This window comes from Sus scrofa, chromosome 13 (assembly GCF_000003025.6).
Source record: "Sus scrofa isolate TJ Tabasco breed Duroc chromosome 13, Sscrofa11.1, whole genome shotgun sequence".
In the NCBI taxonomy this organism is placed as follows: domain Eukaryota; kingdom Metazoa; phylum Chordata; class Mammalia; order Artiodactyla; family Suidae; genus Sus; species Sus scrofa.
In genome coordinates this window covers 137,985,870-138,001,357 of record NC_010455.5, presented here as the reverse complement: position 1 = coordinate 138,001,357, position 15,488 = coordinate 137,985,870, and the positions used below count along the sequence as shown (strand labels likewise).

General features: G+C 42.0%; 1 protein-coding gene across 14 annotated transcripts in view; it reads right to left on the bottom strand.

The window, feature by feature from the left end:
• Positions 496-15,488, bottom strand: part of PARP9 (poly(ADP-ribose) polymerase family member 9) — a 39,876-nt gene continuing 24,883 nt past the window's right edge. For all 14 annotated transcript variants that reach the window (XM_021070264.1, XM_005670167.3, XM_021070269.1 and 11 more), the window contains 4 exons: positions 14,701-15,078; positions 10,173-10,309; positions 9,398-9,572; positions 496-1,312 (listed from right to left, as the gene is read on the bottom strand). In XM_021070264.1, coding sequence (XP_020925923.1) covers positions 942-1,312; positions 9,398-9,572; positions 10,173-10,309; positions 14,701-15,078 — 1,061 coding nt within the window. In that variant the 3' untranslated portion in view covers positions 496-941. The remainder of the gene's footprint in view (positions 1,313-9,397; positions 9,573-10,172; positions 10,310-14,700; positions 15,079-15,488) is intronic.

The window sequence follows — 15,488 nt, the reverse complement described above, 5'->3', positions numbered from 1 at the left end:
CTGCAGAACTCTGAAGTCAAATACAAGCACAGTCACAGCAGATTAAGCTCCCTGCATAGAATACTCTTGCAACTCTACTCCCAATGTGCTGCATCCCTAGTTTGCCAAACTCTTACAAATTCTTTAGCTCTCAGCCTAAGTTTTGCTTTCTTTAGAAGGACTTCCTCTCACCCCTGGATTAATTTATCCCTCTCCTTAAATATTTCCAAAGAATTTATAAATCCTCTTTTGTTACACCAAGTCACATTTGCTAAACTGTCCATAGCTGCCTTTCTGATTATTCAGACTGAAAGCTTTTGGAAGACATTTGTCTTGTCTGGCACTCAGAAAATGACTGAAACACATCTGGTGTTCGAGACATATTTGGTGAAATAATAATTTGGTTTCATGGTGTTTGGGTGGCATTGCTTGAAACGGATGAATCCAAATAGGATATCAGTAGAGTAAAAGCCTTCTGATGTCGTTCCACTTCAAATAATTTCATTTTACACATAATTTTCAGAGCAACGTACTTTGGCAAAGGTGATTTATTTTGATATCTAAAGTACTTTATAAGATTCTCTGGAAAATCTAAGATCACATTATTGTTCCAAGAGATTACAGTATCATTTTACAAAATAAAAGGACTGGATTATTTACTGGAAAAATCTCTTTGTTATATGAAAAACACTGTTAATATTAAACTATGGTAAAGAAAGGACAGCTTGAAGGAGAGGGAAGTGTCCTGAGAAAGCTTCAGCTGGTATCTACCCAACCTAAGAGAGGAAGATAAAGATGAAGGCACGAAGATGCTAGTTTGTATTTGATCTCTTCAATTACCCTGTCAGTCCATACAGACAACCCATCTGACATATTCAAACCAGCCTTTGAGTCACTGATGGTCATTATTTGGTTGGTTTTTCCAAAGCAAGGTCATGCCTGTTGTTAAAATGATGTGGAGGTTAATCAACAGGGCTGCCACTTGAGAATTTCCTCTGAAACTGCTGTGAAGAGAGCACCATTTGTCCTAAATAATCCTGTACATGATCCTGGAGGCAAGTCCACAAATATTGGGGCATAGCCTGTGTGCCACTAAAAATGACAAAGGTTTCAGGGCTGGAAACTTTGTCAACCACACTGTCATGGCTCTCTATGGCTCCAGGATGCAATGGTGGGGGAACAATATTTAAGTGATTACCCTGGCAGAAGGAGCCTGTGAGTACTTCAGCCTCAAACACATAGATGAGCTTATCTGTGGCAGATGCTTTCTTGACCTGGCGTGCTATGTTTCTGAGGTTCTTGGTGAAATATATTCCAGCTCCATATTTTGGGTCTGACAAGAGAAAAAAATGAACGATTATTATAATTTGACAAATTCTATTGCCTATCTGGGTACTCATATGCATTCTCTTCCTCGTCCTCCAAATAATCACTACTTCCAGGTCCCAAGTCCCTGTGTCTGTAGCAAAGACACCCAAAGTTGTTCACTTGTGGCAAATTACCATGAATATCACACACATTTAATAGCTTGCATCATAATATACCATTAGAGTTTATAAAGGAGTCTATGATTGACAAAGCATTTTTACATCAACTATCTTCTTGCATATGTGATTTGGGTAGCAAAACATGAAAAATCTGAGGTTCATTGAAGTACGACTTAAGTCAACATTACCAACCAAGCAGCTAACAAAGAGAACATAATGTAGGGAAGATTCTGTTTCTCTTAGAACATGGCTTTTCGAGCTGCCGATAAGTACATCTCTAGAACTCTTGAGAACAGAGCTAATAAACAAAGCATCTAGGAAGGCAAAGTATCTCCCAAATTCATGGATGCATTACAAGAAAACTGTGTCAAAATAAGGGGAATACTGAGCCTATGAAGTAATGTTAGTGTGCATGCTGCATGGTTTAGGAAGAGATACCCTGGATTTGGGGGACAATGGCCCTCTGGTTACTAGAGGGGTATTCTCTACTGCAAGCAAGGAGGGATAAGTCCTCAGTTCTCACCATGGGCTGGTAAAATACCCCACTGAGAATTTCCACATGCTTCTTCCTTTATTTACTTAGTCTTTTTGTCTTTTCTTGGGCCGCTCCCACAGCATATGAAGATTCCCAGGCTAGGGGTCTAATCAGAGCTGTAGCCACTGGCCTACGCCAGAGCCACAGCAACGCGGGATCCGAGCCGCGTCCGCAACCTACACCACAGCTCACAGCAACGCCAGATCCTTAACCCGTGAGGCCAAGGATCAAACCCACAACCTCATGGTTCCTAGTCAGATTCATTAACCACTGTGCCACAATGGGAACTCCGCTTCTTCTTTTTTTAACCCAATGAATTTTATTACACTTAGAGTTGTACAATGATCATCACAACCTGATTTTATAGCATTTCCATCCCAAAACCCCAGTGCATCCTCCCACCCCCCCAATCTGTCTCCTTTAGAAACCCTAAGTTTTTCAAAGTCTGTGAGTCAGTATCTGTTCTGCAAAAAAGTTCATTGTGTCCTTTTTTTAGATTCCACCTGTAAGTGAGAGCATATGATGTTGGTGTCTCACTGACTAACTTCACTTAGCATGATAATTTCCATGTCCATCCATGTTGCTGCAAATAGCATTATTTCTTTCTCCACATGCTCCTGATCTAGGTCCATGCTCAACAGGAAGTTTTGCATTCATCAGGTATCCTGAATACTCTGATAATAAGGAGGACATGCCCTATTCCAACCCTTGGAAATGAATATTCTTTGTTCTGCCTAAATGCTTGTGATTTATCTTCTCTTCCCTGGAATATTAAGCACTCTCAAGGTGGCTGAGGGCCCAACTGTGGATCTGAAGGTAATCTCTGCTTCATTCACTCTCTACTCCCACTGAGAGGGAAAAACAAGAAAACTTCTTTGAAGTTGTATTCTCTTTCCCTCCTTTCTTTCCATTCTTCCCTCCCTCTTCTTTATGTTTACTTAGGACTTGACCTAACACTGTTTCAGGATCTAGGGCAGCACTGAACAATAGAAATGCAATGGGAGCCACATACGTAATTTACAATTTTCTAGTAGCCACATTAAAAAAAAAAGGTAAAACTGGGAGATCCTGTCATGGCTCGCTGGAAATGAATCTGACTAGCATCCACGAGGACGCAGGTTCCATCCCTGGCCTCGATCAGTGGGTTAAGGATCCAGCATTATCGTGAGCTGTGGTGTAGGTTGCAGACGTGGCTCTGATCTGGCATTGCTATGGCTGTGGTGTAGGCCAGTGGCTACAGCTCTAATTTCCAGCTCCCCCAGCCTGGGAACTTCCATATGCCACAGGTGCAGCCCTAAAAAGATTTTTTAAAAAGGTAAAATTAATTTAATGATTTTTTTAACCTATCATGTTCAAAATGTTATTATTTTGGGCGTTCCTGTCGTGATTCAGTGGGTTATGAACCTTACTAGTATCATGAGGATACAGGAATGATCCCAGGCCTTGCTCAGTGCATTAAGGATCCAGCATTGCTATGAGCTGTGGTGGAGGTTGAAGACGTGGCTCGGATCTGGTGTTACTGTGGCTGTGATGTAGGACAGCAGCTGTAGCTCCAATTTGACCCCTAGTCTGGGAACTTCCATACATTCTGGTGCAGCCCTAAAAAGAAAAAGAAAAACAACTTAGCATTTCAACATGTAATCAATATAAAAATGATTACAGAGATATTTTACATTCTTTTCTTTGGTAATGGTCTTTAAAATTGAGTGTGGTCTTTGTCAAGGCATACCTCAAATCAGATCAACCACATTTTAGGTGCTCAATATCCACACGCGGCTAGTGGCTACCATGATGGACCTGAGATTCAAAAATGATATGATCCTCAAAAATTCACAAAGAGAACTCCCCATGTTTGTTTGTTTGTTCCCCCCCCCTTTTTAGGGTTGCATATGTAAGTTCCCAAGCTAGGGGTAGAATCTGAGCTGCAATTGCTGACCTATGCCACAGCCACAGCAACACCAGATTCGAGCCACAACTGCAACCTACACCACAGCTCATGGCAATGCTGGATCCTTAATGCACTGAGCAAGGCCAGGGATCAAACCCGTATCCTTATGGATCCTAGTTGGTTTCATTACTGCTGAGCCATGATAGGAACTCCAGGACTCCCCACATGTAAACAGATTAATACAGTACAACTTTATGCAGCAAGGGGCTATTTTGAGATAAAATTCAAAGATCTCTTTTCTGGGAGTTTCTTCTTGCTCCCTGTTCCTCCACCCATTGAGTTCTTGCTACTTATCACCTCAGGGGCAAAAAGGATAAAGCTCAGAACAAAGTCAATTGAAAATATATACATGGCATAAAATCACTTTTATTTTTTTTTATTTATTTTGTCTTTTTTGCCTTTTTCTAGGGCCGCTTCCCGTGCATATGGAGGTTCCCAGGCTAGGGGTCTAATTGGAGCTGTAGCCGCCAGCCTACACCACAGCCACAGCAATGTGGGATCTGAGCCACATCTGCAACCTACACCACAGCTCACGGCAATGGCGGATCCTTAACCCACTAAGCAAGGCCAGGGATCGAACCCAAAACCTCATGATTCCTAGTCGGATTCGTTAACCACTGTGCCACAATGGGAACACCATAAAATCATTTTTAATCAAGCAGAGAGTATGGTCATAAAAGCCTGGCTTTCAGAGTTAGGTTTTCTGAGAGACAAAAAAAAAAAAAAAAAAAAAAAAAAAAAAAAAAAAGGGTTTTTTGAGACAAACGGCTAAAGCCTGAAGGATATAGATCATGGAGTTTATATCACATATGGGAGAGGAAAGAAGAACACCAGGTATTCTAAAAGCAGTTTTCTCACTTCAAGATAAAAGGTTTTCTTTCTCCCTGCCAGGAAGAAAAGAGTCAGAGAAGACGTGACTAGAACTCTTGGGAGCTCTGAGAACGTGATCACTTTACTCTCTCACTCCCTGGAGAAGGCCCTGGGAGTCAAGATAGAGCAGAAAATAGAAATCTCAGAAACACTGGGAGGACTTCCACATCAGAGGGGACCACTGCCTGACCCCACTGGGTGCAGCCCCTCATCCACCCGGGCACCTGAGGGGAAAGTAGCAATGGCTGGGAAGACCCTCAGCGCAGGTGAGGACTGTCCCTCACAGTCTTACATTTCAGCTTGGAGGATGCACACACTCAAACATCTCCTGTGCTGCAGAAGGGGCACAGACACGGCTAGAAAGGATTTGGCTCTGCACAAAAAACAGAGCAGCCTGTGTAGATACTACCTAAGAGCTAAGGACATTGGAAATTTAAGCACGGGAAGGTGCTAATGAGCAAAGCCCAGGGTGGTTTATTGAGCAGAGGATGCTGGGAGGCAGAGGACAGATGGGGCCAGGAACTAGGCCTCCTCACAATGCCTGTCCCACTATCCAGTGCAATCTAGGAGAAGGGGCAAACCCATGCAGGAACTGAGTTTATTTTATTTTTTTTTTTTTTATTTTTTTTATTTTTTTAGGAACTGAGTTTAAACCCCAAATGTACTAAGAAAACTCTGAAAATGACTGTGTTCATCCTAAACTGTCAAGATGGAGTTTTCCACATGTGTACATGCGGAACCATGAAAGCTAGGTGAGTTCAGTTACAGAGCCATAAAGAAAAGGGAGCCTAAAGGGAAAAAGACCAAAAAAAAAAAAAAAAAAAAAAATGGAGCCTAACCCTAACCCTAACCCATACCTGAGATACACTTGTTACATTTACAGCTGTTGTAACAAATGTACAGGAGCAGAGGGGGAAGCAACTCATGGGGCTACAGGAGTTGGGCAAGGTATCAAACAGGAGATGCCAACTGAACTATATCTTAAAGAAGGAACAGGAGCTCGCAGGGCTAAAATGGGTGAGGAGGGAAAGCACTGTCTTTGGCAAAGGCAAAGAGGCATGAAAGCATGATGCATGTCTTTAGTAAGGTCTAAGAAGTTCACGGCTGGAGTGCTGAGGAATGTAACCATAAGTGATAAGCTGGTAAAATAACGTGCGGCTAAGGCCCTTAAGTGCTCTGCTAAGGAGTGTGAGTTTTTACCCCATAGGAAACTAAAAATGTAGATATTAAGCAGGCATGTAATTTTGTAGATGCTAATTCTGGTAGCAAAGTTTAGGTCAGATGGGGTAGTTTTGAGCCAAGGACCAGTCTAGGCCTAGGGGAACTAAGGCAGCTGGAACAGAGAGAGAGAGATAAGGCTAGACTGAGAATTTAATTGAGAATCACCAGGACTGTGTGACTGCCTGGATAGGACAGTGAGAGAAAGGAAGGTATGGAGGATAATAAAACTACCAGCTTAGAAGACCTGGTAGATCAATGGTGGTATCAGCCAGGTTAGGGAGTATGGGGGGGAGGGAGGAGGAACCTTATTTCTTAAAGAAAATTATGGCCAAAGGGAGTTCCCATTGGGGCTCAGTGGGTTAAGAACCTGACTAGTATTCATGAGGATGTGGGTTCAATCCATGGCCTTTTGCTCAGTGGGTTAAGGATCCTGCATTGCTGTGGCTGTGGCGGAGGCCAGCAGCTGCAGCTCTGATTCAACCCCTAGCCTGGGAACTTCCATATGCCGCAGATGCAGCCCTAAAAAAAAAAAGAGAGAGAGAGAAGAAAAAAAAAGAAAATTATGGCCAAGAAAAGAGTTCAGTTTGAGGTAACTATGGGACATCTAGGCAGAGATGTCCAAAAGACAGTCAGAAATAGGGACCTGCAGGTCAGGAGAAAGGTAGAGAATTAGTTAACAAATTTGCAGGTCATCATTCTAGAGGTAGGAGTTGAAGCCATGGGAATAGGCGGGATATTACAGAGGAAAAGAAGGTTCCCTTCAGAACTCCAGAAAACACTAATATTTAAATAAAGGACAACAGATGGGCTCACTAGATTATAAATTGGAAAGGCAGGAACTCTGCATACTTCGTTTTACTGTTGTATCCCTCCCACCTAGCACATGGCCTGACTCTTAGAATGTTCTCAATAAATACCTATGGAATGAATGAATTAATCCAATAAAACCACTTCAAGCATGTCTATTCTTGATGCATTCATCCAAGTCTTACAAGTAAGAGAGGAATTCAAAACAGAACTGGCTAGAAGGCAAGAAAGATATAAAAAAATAAAGCTGTGTTAATTGAAGCCCCCTCTACCAACACATGGCATCTAAATTCACCTAGAGTCCCCAAATTTGGAACCTTGCAGGGGTGAAAAAGCCAGGTGTCTTTGTACTCCAAATGAAAACTAAATGAAAAAAAAAAAATGAGTTGCAAACAGCTTCAGTGGTGACAAAGTTGATGTCTGCTGGGTTTCTCAAGCACTTGCAGTTAAACGTTCTCACCAGATACACTGGCACAAGTCACATTAGGCGTAGTATCTCCCGACTGAGTCTACCATCTGAACTGCCACAAGGCAGTGGCTGTTAAGTTAAGAGGTAGGGAGGTGGGCAGAGCACAGAGGCCAGAATCTTGAGGCTTAAAGAATAGACAGAGACAAGATCTTTGACTGGGTTATAAAGACACAAACTTGATTAGGTGCAAAGAGGTCTCATGTCTACTGAGTTTGTAAAGGAACTATATGGTCAAAAAAACAAACCCAGCTATTAGGGGCCTGGGAGCATTCTAGACCCCTGAGGTAATCCATGGACCCCAGATGGGCAATGCACTTAGAAATGACCAGGGGCAGCAGTACATAAGTAAGACTTTTCGCAGCATGCAAAACAGGGGTCTTATTCCACTTCCAGAATAGAGTCCTCACTATTCTGGTCCAGCAGCATGTGATGAGTGCTATAAATCAATGACTTATGTATTTTCCTTCTCCTCTCTTGAAATAGGAGTTTTTATTGCAGTTTTTCTACTCCCTCTCATATCATTATATAATGAGTGTACTAGGGCAGTCACCGTGTCTTTAAGGTTTAAGAGAGGACTGTCTGGACTTGAGACGGATGATGAGACAAGGTAAGACTCTGGGACAGTCTTTCTTGGGAGTATGGTGTGTGTCTTAGCTGTTCGGGGAAGAAATATGGGTACAGCTGTTGTGCAATTACCAGTGGCTGCCATAGGACTGAAAAGAGGGCACTTGCTGGATTTGCAAAACAGGAGGAGTGGAATGATCTTACTGAGAGTAGTTTAAGCAGAAGTAGAAGGAGCAGGGTTGGAGTGCAGAGGAGTCAGTTACAATGGGTTTAGGAGCAAATGGAGGTTGTGAATTTTTAAGACTTTGCCAACAAAAGGACCATGCTAATCAACACTTTCCAGGGTTCCAATCAAAGACTTCTTGGTGGGAATTTATTTAGCAATTTTTACCCCAAGGTAAAAAGTGTCCCTGTTCAGTTTTCACTCTAGGTATTGCTTATGTTCTCTCTGGGGCAAAGAGAAGATGCTTTCCAGACACTTTGCTTCGCAGGAATCCAGGCCTGGCACAGGCTCTCTAGTGAGGATCATGCTATGTATTTGAAAGGTAAAGATCAACAGCCACATGCTTAATGGACCAGATTTAATGGCCAAATCAAGCTACATTGCTCTGTATTCTCCATGATTATTACCAAACTTCTTAGCCTCTTTCAGAGAGATTTAAAGGGGAAAATACAGCAATTAAGTACATAATATTTTTTTGTACAACAGAGACATGGAAACTACACATAAAACCCTCATAGCTAAGCAGGATCTTAAAATATTTTTCATTTCACCTGCCAGATGATACCTAATTCACTCCGTGGCAGCTACAAGAAATGAAGAGGATAGAAGAGAAAAGACCAACTTTATTACATTCAAGAAAATGTCCTTCTAATTAAGGGAGGAAGATGGTTTGGTAGTGTTGATAGTAATTTTGTTGAGAGAAGAAGAAGAAAAAAAAAAGCTCCAGGGTGCTCTCTGCAGATAGGACATAAACACAGAAAGAGGACAAACAATAAACGAATTCTTTCTGCTAACACTTTCATCAACATAAAACCCACCAGTCACAAAATATATGAAGGAAAAATTGTTAAGTATGACCCTTTCTTTTTTCTTTTATTTATTTATTTATTTATTTTTGTCTTTTTAGGGCCACACTTGTGGCATACAGAGTTTCCCAGGCTAGGGGTCAAGTTGGAGCTACAGCCACTGGCCTACACCACAGTCACAGTAATGAGGGATCTGAGCCTCATCTAGGACCTACACCGCAGCTCACTGCAATGCTGGATTCTTAACCCACTGAGCAAGGCCAAGGATGGAACCCATGTCCTCATGGATGCTAGTCGTGTTCATTAACCACTGAGTCACGACGGGAACCCTTAAGTATGACCCTTTCCAAATGACTTTACCACTACATCCCAGTCATAAATGACCCCCTCACTGAGGCAGCAAATGCTATTAGTGGTGAGTCATCTGCTGATATCTGCTCACCGATCCCCACATAGAGTAACCCTGATGATGAGGGGCTGACACCTACCGCAGGGCATTGAGTACATTCTTTGAAAGCCGACTCTGCATACCATTTTGCAGAACTGGTATGGGACTTGCTGGAACAACCTGTGGCTCACAGGTTTCCTATGAGTTCTCTCTTCTATCATTTTCTTCCTTCTTTGGAAGGTAGCCGTGAGAAGCACATTGTCCACTTTCTCCACCTATAACCCAAGGAAATGAAAAACTGAAAAAGAAACTGGACAGCTGCTACTTAAATTGACTGATACCCTGCTGCAAAAATAAGAGCATTTATGTGCACATTACTTTGTATGCAATTTACTTGTCATGTAAGGTTGCATCAGCGTCTCTCCTGGACCTAACCCTCTCCCATTTGACCTCTATTCTTTAAAATTCCCTGCTCCTTCTTTCATAAAAATTTACTGAGCAATCATGATGTGCCATACCCTGGTAATGAAATGGTCAACATTTGCAGACGTAGTCTTTGCCCTCTCAAAGCTCACAGTTTCGTGAGAGATAAAAATAGGTAAACAATGTTGATACAGTGTGATAAATGCTATTCCGTTTTTTCGTATTTTGCTTCAAAATAAGCAGAGCCCTGTTCTCTAAGTCTTGAGCTTTGCTGCTGTACATCCTTACATCATTTCTACCATTTGATTCCAACTGCCCATTCCTATCCTCCTTTCTAATTCCTAGGATTCCAGGTCGATGAGCACCTAGATTAGAGTCATCAGGAGGTGAATTTTTGTTTTGGTTCCAAGTGACAGCAAGAAGAGTCAAATCCTCCCCTTAACTCAGTGTACCTTTATAACCCGAAAACCACAGTCTTCAAACTGTTTCTTTTGATCCTGAATTTCTGGAGTTGAAAGCTTTAGGCATTTCAGAAATGTATTTTCCTTCATTTGATTCTGATTTTCTGGTTGCTGATGAGTCTGTTGCCCTAAAAATGGGTGACAAAACTTTGACTCAGTGATCTGTGAGAGGGAAAGGTTTGTAAAGAAATTTAATGAAACAAATTATAAAAATTTGGAAGAAGAGACTATCAGTCCAACTTGGGTGCCTCATATGTTTAGGACATGCAAGGACAGCTATAATACCATGAGAAGTCATAGGATAAAACAGATGGTTAATAAATTTGTCTTGAGATAATTTGGATTATGAAGCCGAGGGATAACTTATAATGATACATAGCTGTGCTGCTAATAGGAAATGTTTGTACTTCCAGCCAGGATACCATAAATAAAAAGAGACAAGCATAAGAAAACAATAAGGAGTTCCCTTCATGGCTCAGTGGTTAATGAACCTGACTAGGATCCATGAAGATGCAGGTTCGATCCCTGGCCTTAATAAGTGGGTTAAGGATCTGACGTTGCTCTGAACTGTGGTGTAGGTCGAAGATGTGGCACAGGTGTGGTGATGCTGTGGCTGTGGCATAGGCCAGCGGCTACAGCTCCGATTTCACCCCTAGCTAGGAACTTCCATATGCCACCAGTGTGGCCCTAAAAAACAAATAAACAAATAAATAATAAATAAAAAAAGAAAATATTAAGGGAGTTCCCTCTGTGGAGTAGTGGGTTGCGAATCTGACTGTAGTGGCTCAGGTAGGTGAGGAGGCACAGGTTCGATCCCTGGCCTGGAGCAGCTAGTTAAGGATCCAATGTTGCCTGGAGCTGTGGTATAGGTTGCAGCTGCAGTTCAGATTCATATAGCCCAGGAACTTCCACATGGCCCAGGAACTTCCACGTGCCATGAATGCGGCCTTAAAAAAAAAAAAGAAAAGAAAAAGAAAACATTAAGGAGTGGTGGTAAACAGTGTGGCATTTATGTAACACATCAATGTTTTCAAAACAGTTTCATATCTCTACCTGATCTGAGCATTACAACACCATTAATGAAATACCACAATTTTACAAATAGGGAAATTGAAACTCAGAAAAGTTAAACGACTTGCTCAATATCACAAAGCTAGTAAGTACAGATCCAAGGTTATAAATCTGGCTTTCACCAGAGCTTTCTCTAAAGGGCAAGGCAGAATATTTGCTACATGTATTACTCATAGGCCACTCAACTAAGAAGAGCAAAATTTGGAGACTAAAAGTTTACGGTGTCAGTTCTTTCCTTCCTTATCCCTCTTTTTCTTCCTTCTTTCCTTCCTTAACTTCTTTCTGTCCTTATTTTAAATTCAAGGGGTAATCCTTTATTGCCTGAAGGAGTTCCTTATTGGGCTAAATACCCAGGTGGACAAATGGAAACCCCTCCCCACAAAAGGCTTCTTTTCTTTTCTTTTCAGGCCACACCCATGGCATATGGAAATTCCCAGGGTAGGGGTCGAATCGGAGCTACATCTGCTGGCCTACACCAGAGCCACAGCAACCTGGGATCCAAGCCACATCTGCAACCTACACCACAGTTCATGGCAATACCAGATCCTTAACCCACTGATCGAGGCCAGGAATACCAGTTGGGTTCGTTACCACTGAGCCACGCTAGAAACACCAAAGGCATTTTTTTTTTTTTTTCAGTTTGACTTACAACCAAGTATATACTAAAGTGACCTGATCTCCAGCACATTATCTAAGTGAGTGGACTCAACCACCAAAAGCAGATGAGAAAATTCAGAGAAACTCACTGCAGGGCCAAGTTGTAAATCTGGAAAGCAGGAGAGCAAGAGGGACATATCTCTAGAGGAGAGGAACTCCAAAGACAGGAAATTTCAAAAGAGGAAAATTTGAATTAAATTAAACCTGGGGAGCAATAGTTCACAGTTATAAAGCATAGTATCGGAGTTCAGGCACTGGGCTGGGCACCAGAGGCTCAAAGATCCACACACTCCTGCTGTCAAAGGCACTCACCAGGAAGGATTACAGGAGTTCCAAAAAAGAGGAGAAACCCAACTTCTAGTATTTGAAACATACTGGATATGGTGGATAGTTGATATTCCCTGCAGTAATAACTCATTTTGAAATTTTTCATTTTGTTAATGAAGAGATTATGCTGATTAAGAGAGGGTGAGTCTATACGAGCCTCTGAAATGTGGCTGTGGAATAATATGCTTAGTTGTCAACTGCCAAAAAAGTGGGACCTTGCAGCAGAGCAAGGGACTTACTTGACTAAATAGCCAACAGCTGGGAGAATGGGCCAAGTTTATGAATGCAGTTAAAGCAATACCACAAGCCTTCTAGGAGATCAATGTTATTTTGTCTCTTGTTCTCTTGAGAAGTATCAGGGTAAATTTAAAGACCCACACTCATTACATTTCAAAAACTAGTAGAAATCACAATCTTGGGACTCATTCCTGAGTTTTTGTTTTGGGTTTTTTTTGTTTGTTTTTGCTTTTTTTTGGGCTGCACCCATGCCATATGGAGGTTCGCAGGCTAGGGGTCCAATTGGAGCTATACTGCCAGTCCACGGCCAGAGCCACAGCAACACCAGATCCAAGCTGAGTCTGTGACCCACACCACAGCTCATGGCAACGCGAGATCCTCAACCCACTGAGGGAGGCCAGGGATCAAACCTGCAACCTCATGGTTCCTAATTGGATTAGCTTACTCCGAGCCATTACAGGTACTCCCTGTGTATTATTTTTGTCCATGTCTTTTGACATTGGGTTTTCTGTTGAAAATGGACACAACAGTTATTGCAAACTCCCAGCCATTCTGACTATATCTGACTGAATTATTTTTATAATCATAGGGTGAAAACAAATTTCAATTTGTTCTTTGAAATTTTACATCCGAATTTTCATTCTCCACGTTACAACCAGTGATCTCTTAAAATACAAGTCTGACCTTGCTTTTGCTTAGAATCATTCAAAGCTCCCCCTTGGTTCCAAAAAAAAAAAACTCTGAATACTTTCATGTGATTTATAAATTCTTACATAATCTAAGCCCAGCTATGGTCTGATTTCTTTTTTTTTTTTTTTTTGTCTTTTTGTCTTTTTGCCATTTCTTGGGCCATATGGAGCTTCCGTGGCATATGGAGGTTCCCAGGCTAGGGGTCTAATCAGAGCTGTAGCCACCGGCCTATGCCAGAGCCACAGCAACTTGGGATCCGAGCCACGTCTGCAACCTACACCACAGCTCACAGCAACGCCAGATCCTTAACTCACTGAGCAAGGGCAGGGATCGAACCCGCAACATCATGGTTCCTAGTCAGATTCATTAACCACTGCGCCACGACAGAAACTCCTGGTCTGATTTCTTGAAAGTTTCTTTCTCTGCCTTACTAACTCCTACCTATTCACATCTCCACTTATGACACCTCCTCTGAGAAGCCTTCCCCTAACCTCCCCAGTCTGGGTTGGGTGCCTCTTTTAGTTGTTTCCAGAGCTCTTCCACTTTCCCCTTTCGTAACTAACCTGCTTACTTCTCAGTTTCCCCATTTGATTTTGGGTGGGAACAATATCCATCTTATCCCACAATGCTTCATACATTGTGCATGCAATACATATTAGCTGAATAATGAATGAAATAAGGCTCAATCTCCCAAGGAGGTATTTTCAGTGGTATAATCTCCTAGTTAGCTCTAGGGCTTAGTTAAAAGGATGGATTTTGCCCCACTGAGAATGATACTTTTTTTTTTTTTTTTTTTTTGTATTTTTAGGGCCACACTCATGCCATATGGAAGTTCCCAGGCTGGGGTTGATTTCGAGCTGCAGCCACTGGCCTATACCACAGCCACAGCAACGCCAGATCCAAGCCGCATCTTCAACCTACACCACAGCTCAAGGCAATGTCGGATCCTTAACCCACTGAGCGAGTCCAGAGATCAAACCCGCATCCTCATGGATATTAGTTGGGTTCGTTAACTGCTGAGCCACAATGGGAATTTCTGAATAAGTGACACCTGAATGGACCTCACAGTACCAATGAATAATTTATTTTGGTAACAAGGCTCAAAGTAAGCAATTTTAGGGCTCCTAACGCTGCCAGCAATAAATAATTGCAAGTAAAACTCAATTATAGAAATGACTTAAGTAAGTGAAGTGTGTCTGCCTTTGAATGCTCCCTCTGCACAATTAGGGATGTACTTTTTTCTCCTAGAGTTGGGGCTTGGGTTACCCTGTGTTTTCCACATAATAGCCTCTTAGGCAATCCATGTCATCATCAGTAAATCCAATTGTGTGTGTTTTCATTTACTAATAATTAACCCTGTTGGTAGAAAGAGAGCCAAAAAAGGTTATAAAAGTTTATGGCCTAACACAGACCCAACATGGTTTACTCTCTCTACTCTTCCATTCTGTCTCTCACCCACTGACACACATGCACACTCACACCCAAAAGAAGGCACAGTTGGGAGAGCTGACTTTCCAATTTAATAAAAGTTACTCACCTGACAAGCTCCAAAGGACTTGCTCCTTTTTTCGTGCCATTTCCTGTTGAACCTCACATAGCATATGTTCAATGTTAATAACGGCATCAATGAGGTCAGCCCGAGCTCCTTTAATCTCTAACTTTGCTTTTTCCAGACTGACAGTCTCTGAGATAGAGACCCGAAAGGTTTTCTGAAGCTGAGACAAATCGTCATGTTCCTTTTTCCCCAAGTAGAGGATATGCTTATCCTCAATGATGTGGGAATCCTGGAGGATCAGAATCCTTTGGATCCATGTTTGGGCCTCATCTACCTTTTCCTGGGTGGATCCCATCAGACTGATGACAGGAGGTGTAACTTTGAGCTTGTTTTCTCTCTTCTCTCTGGTCTCCTGGGGAACTGAAAAGACTAGCATAAGTAACCACAGGAGGCAGGTAGGTTTTAAGCCTTGCAGAACAGAACACAATGGCCAGTGTTTGCCTCAGGGATATTGTCACCATCCTTAGCAGTGGAGGCTTCAATTAAGTTCCTACCTCTGAGAGCTGTGCCGGGTCCAAAGGAAATCTAAATAAATGTATAGTTAACAGTCTCCTTGGTAACATAGAGTTTAGCTTATCATGTCTTGTCCCTGTTGTGGTAGATTTGTCAATTTACAGATGAGTTCACTTGTGATCACCTCTTTGATATTAACCAACTATTATTTCCTGCTGAATGGGATTTCCCTCAAACTCTTGTTACCACCGGGTTTAAAAATCAAACATCTCTGAAAGCATAGAGCTTAAAGAGCAAAAATTCTTTTCAGAAAACAA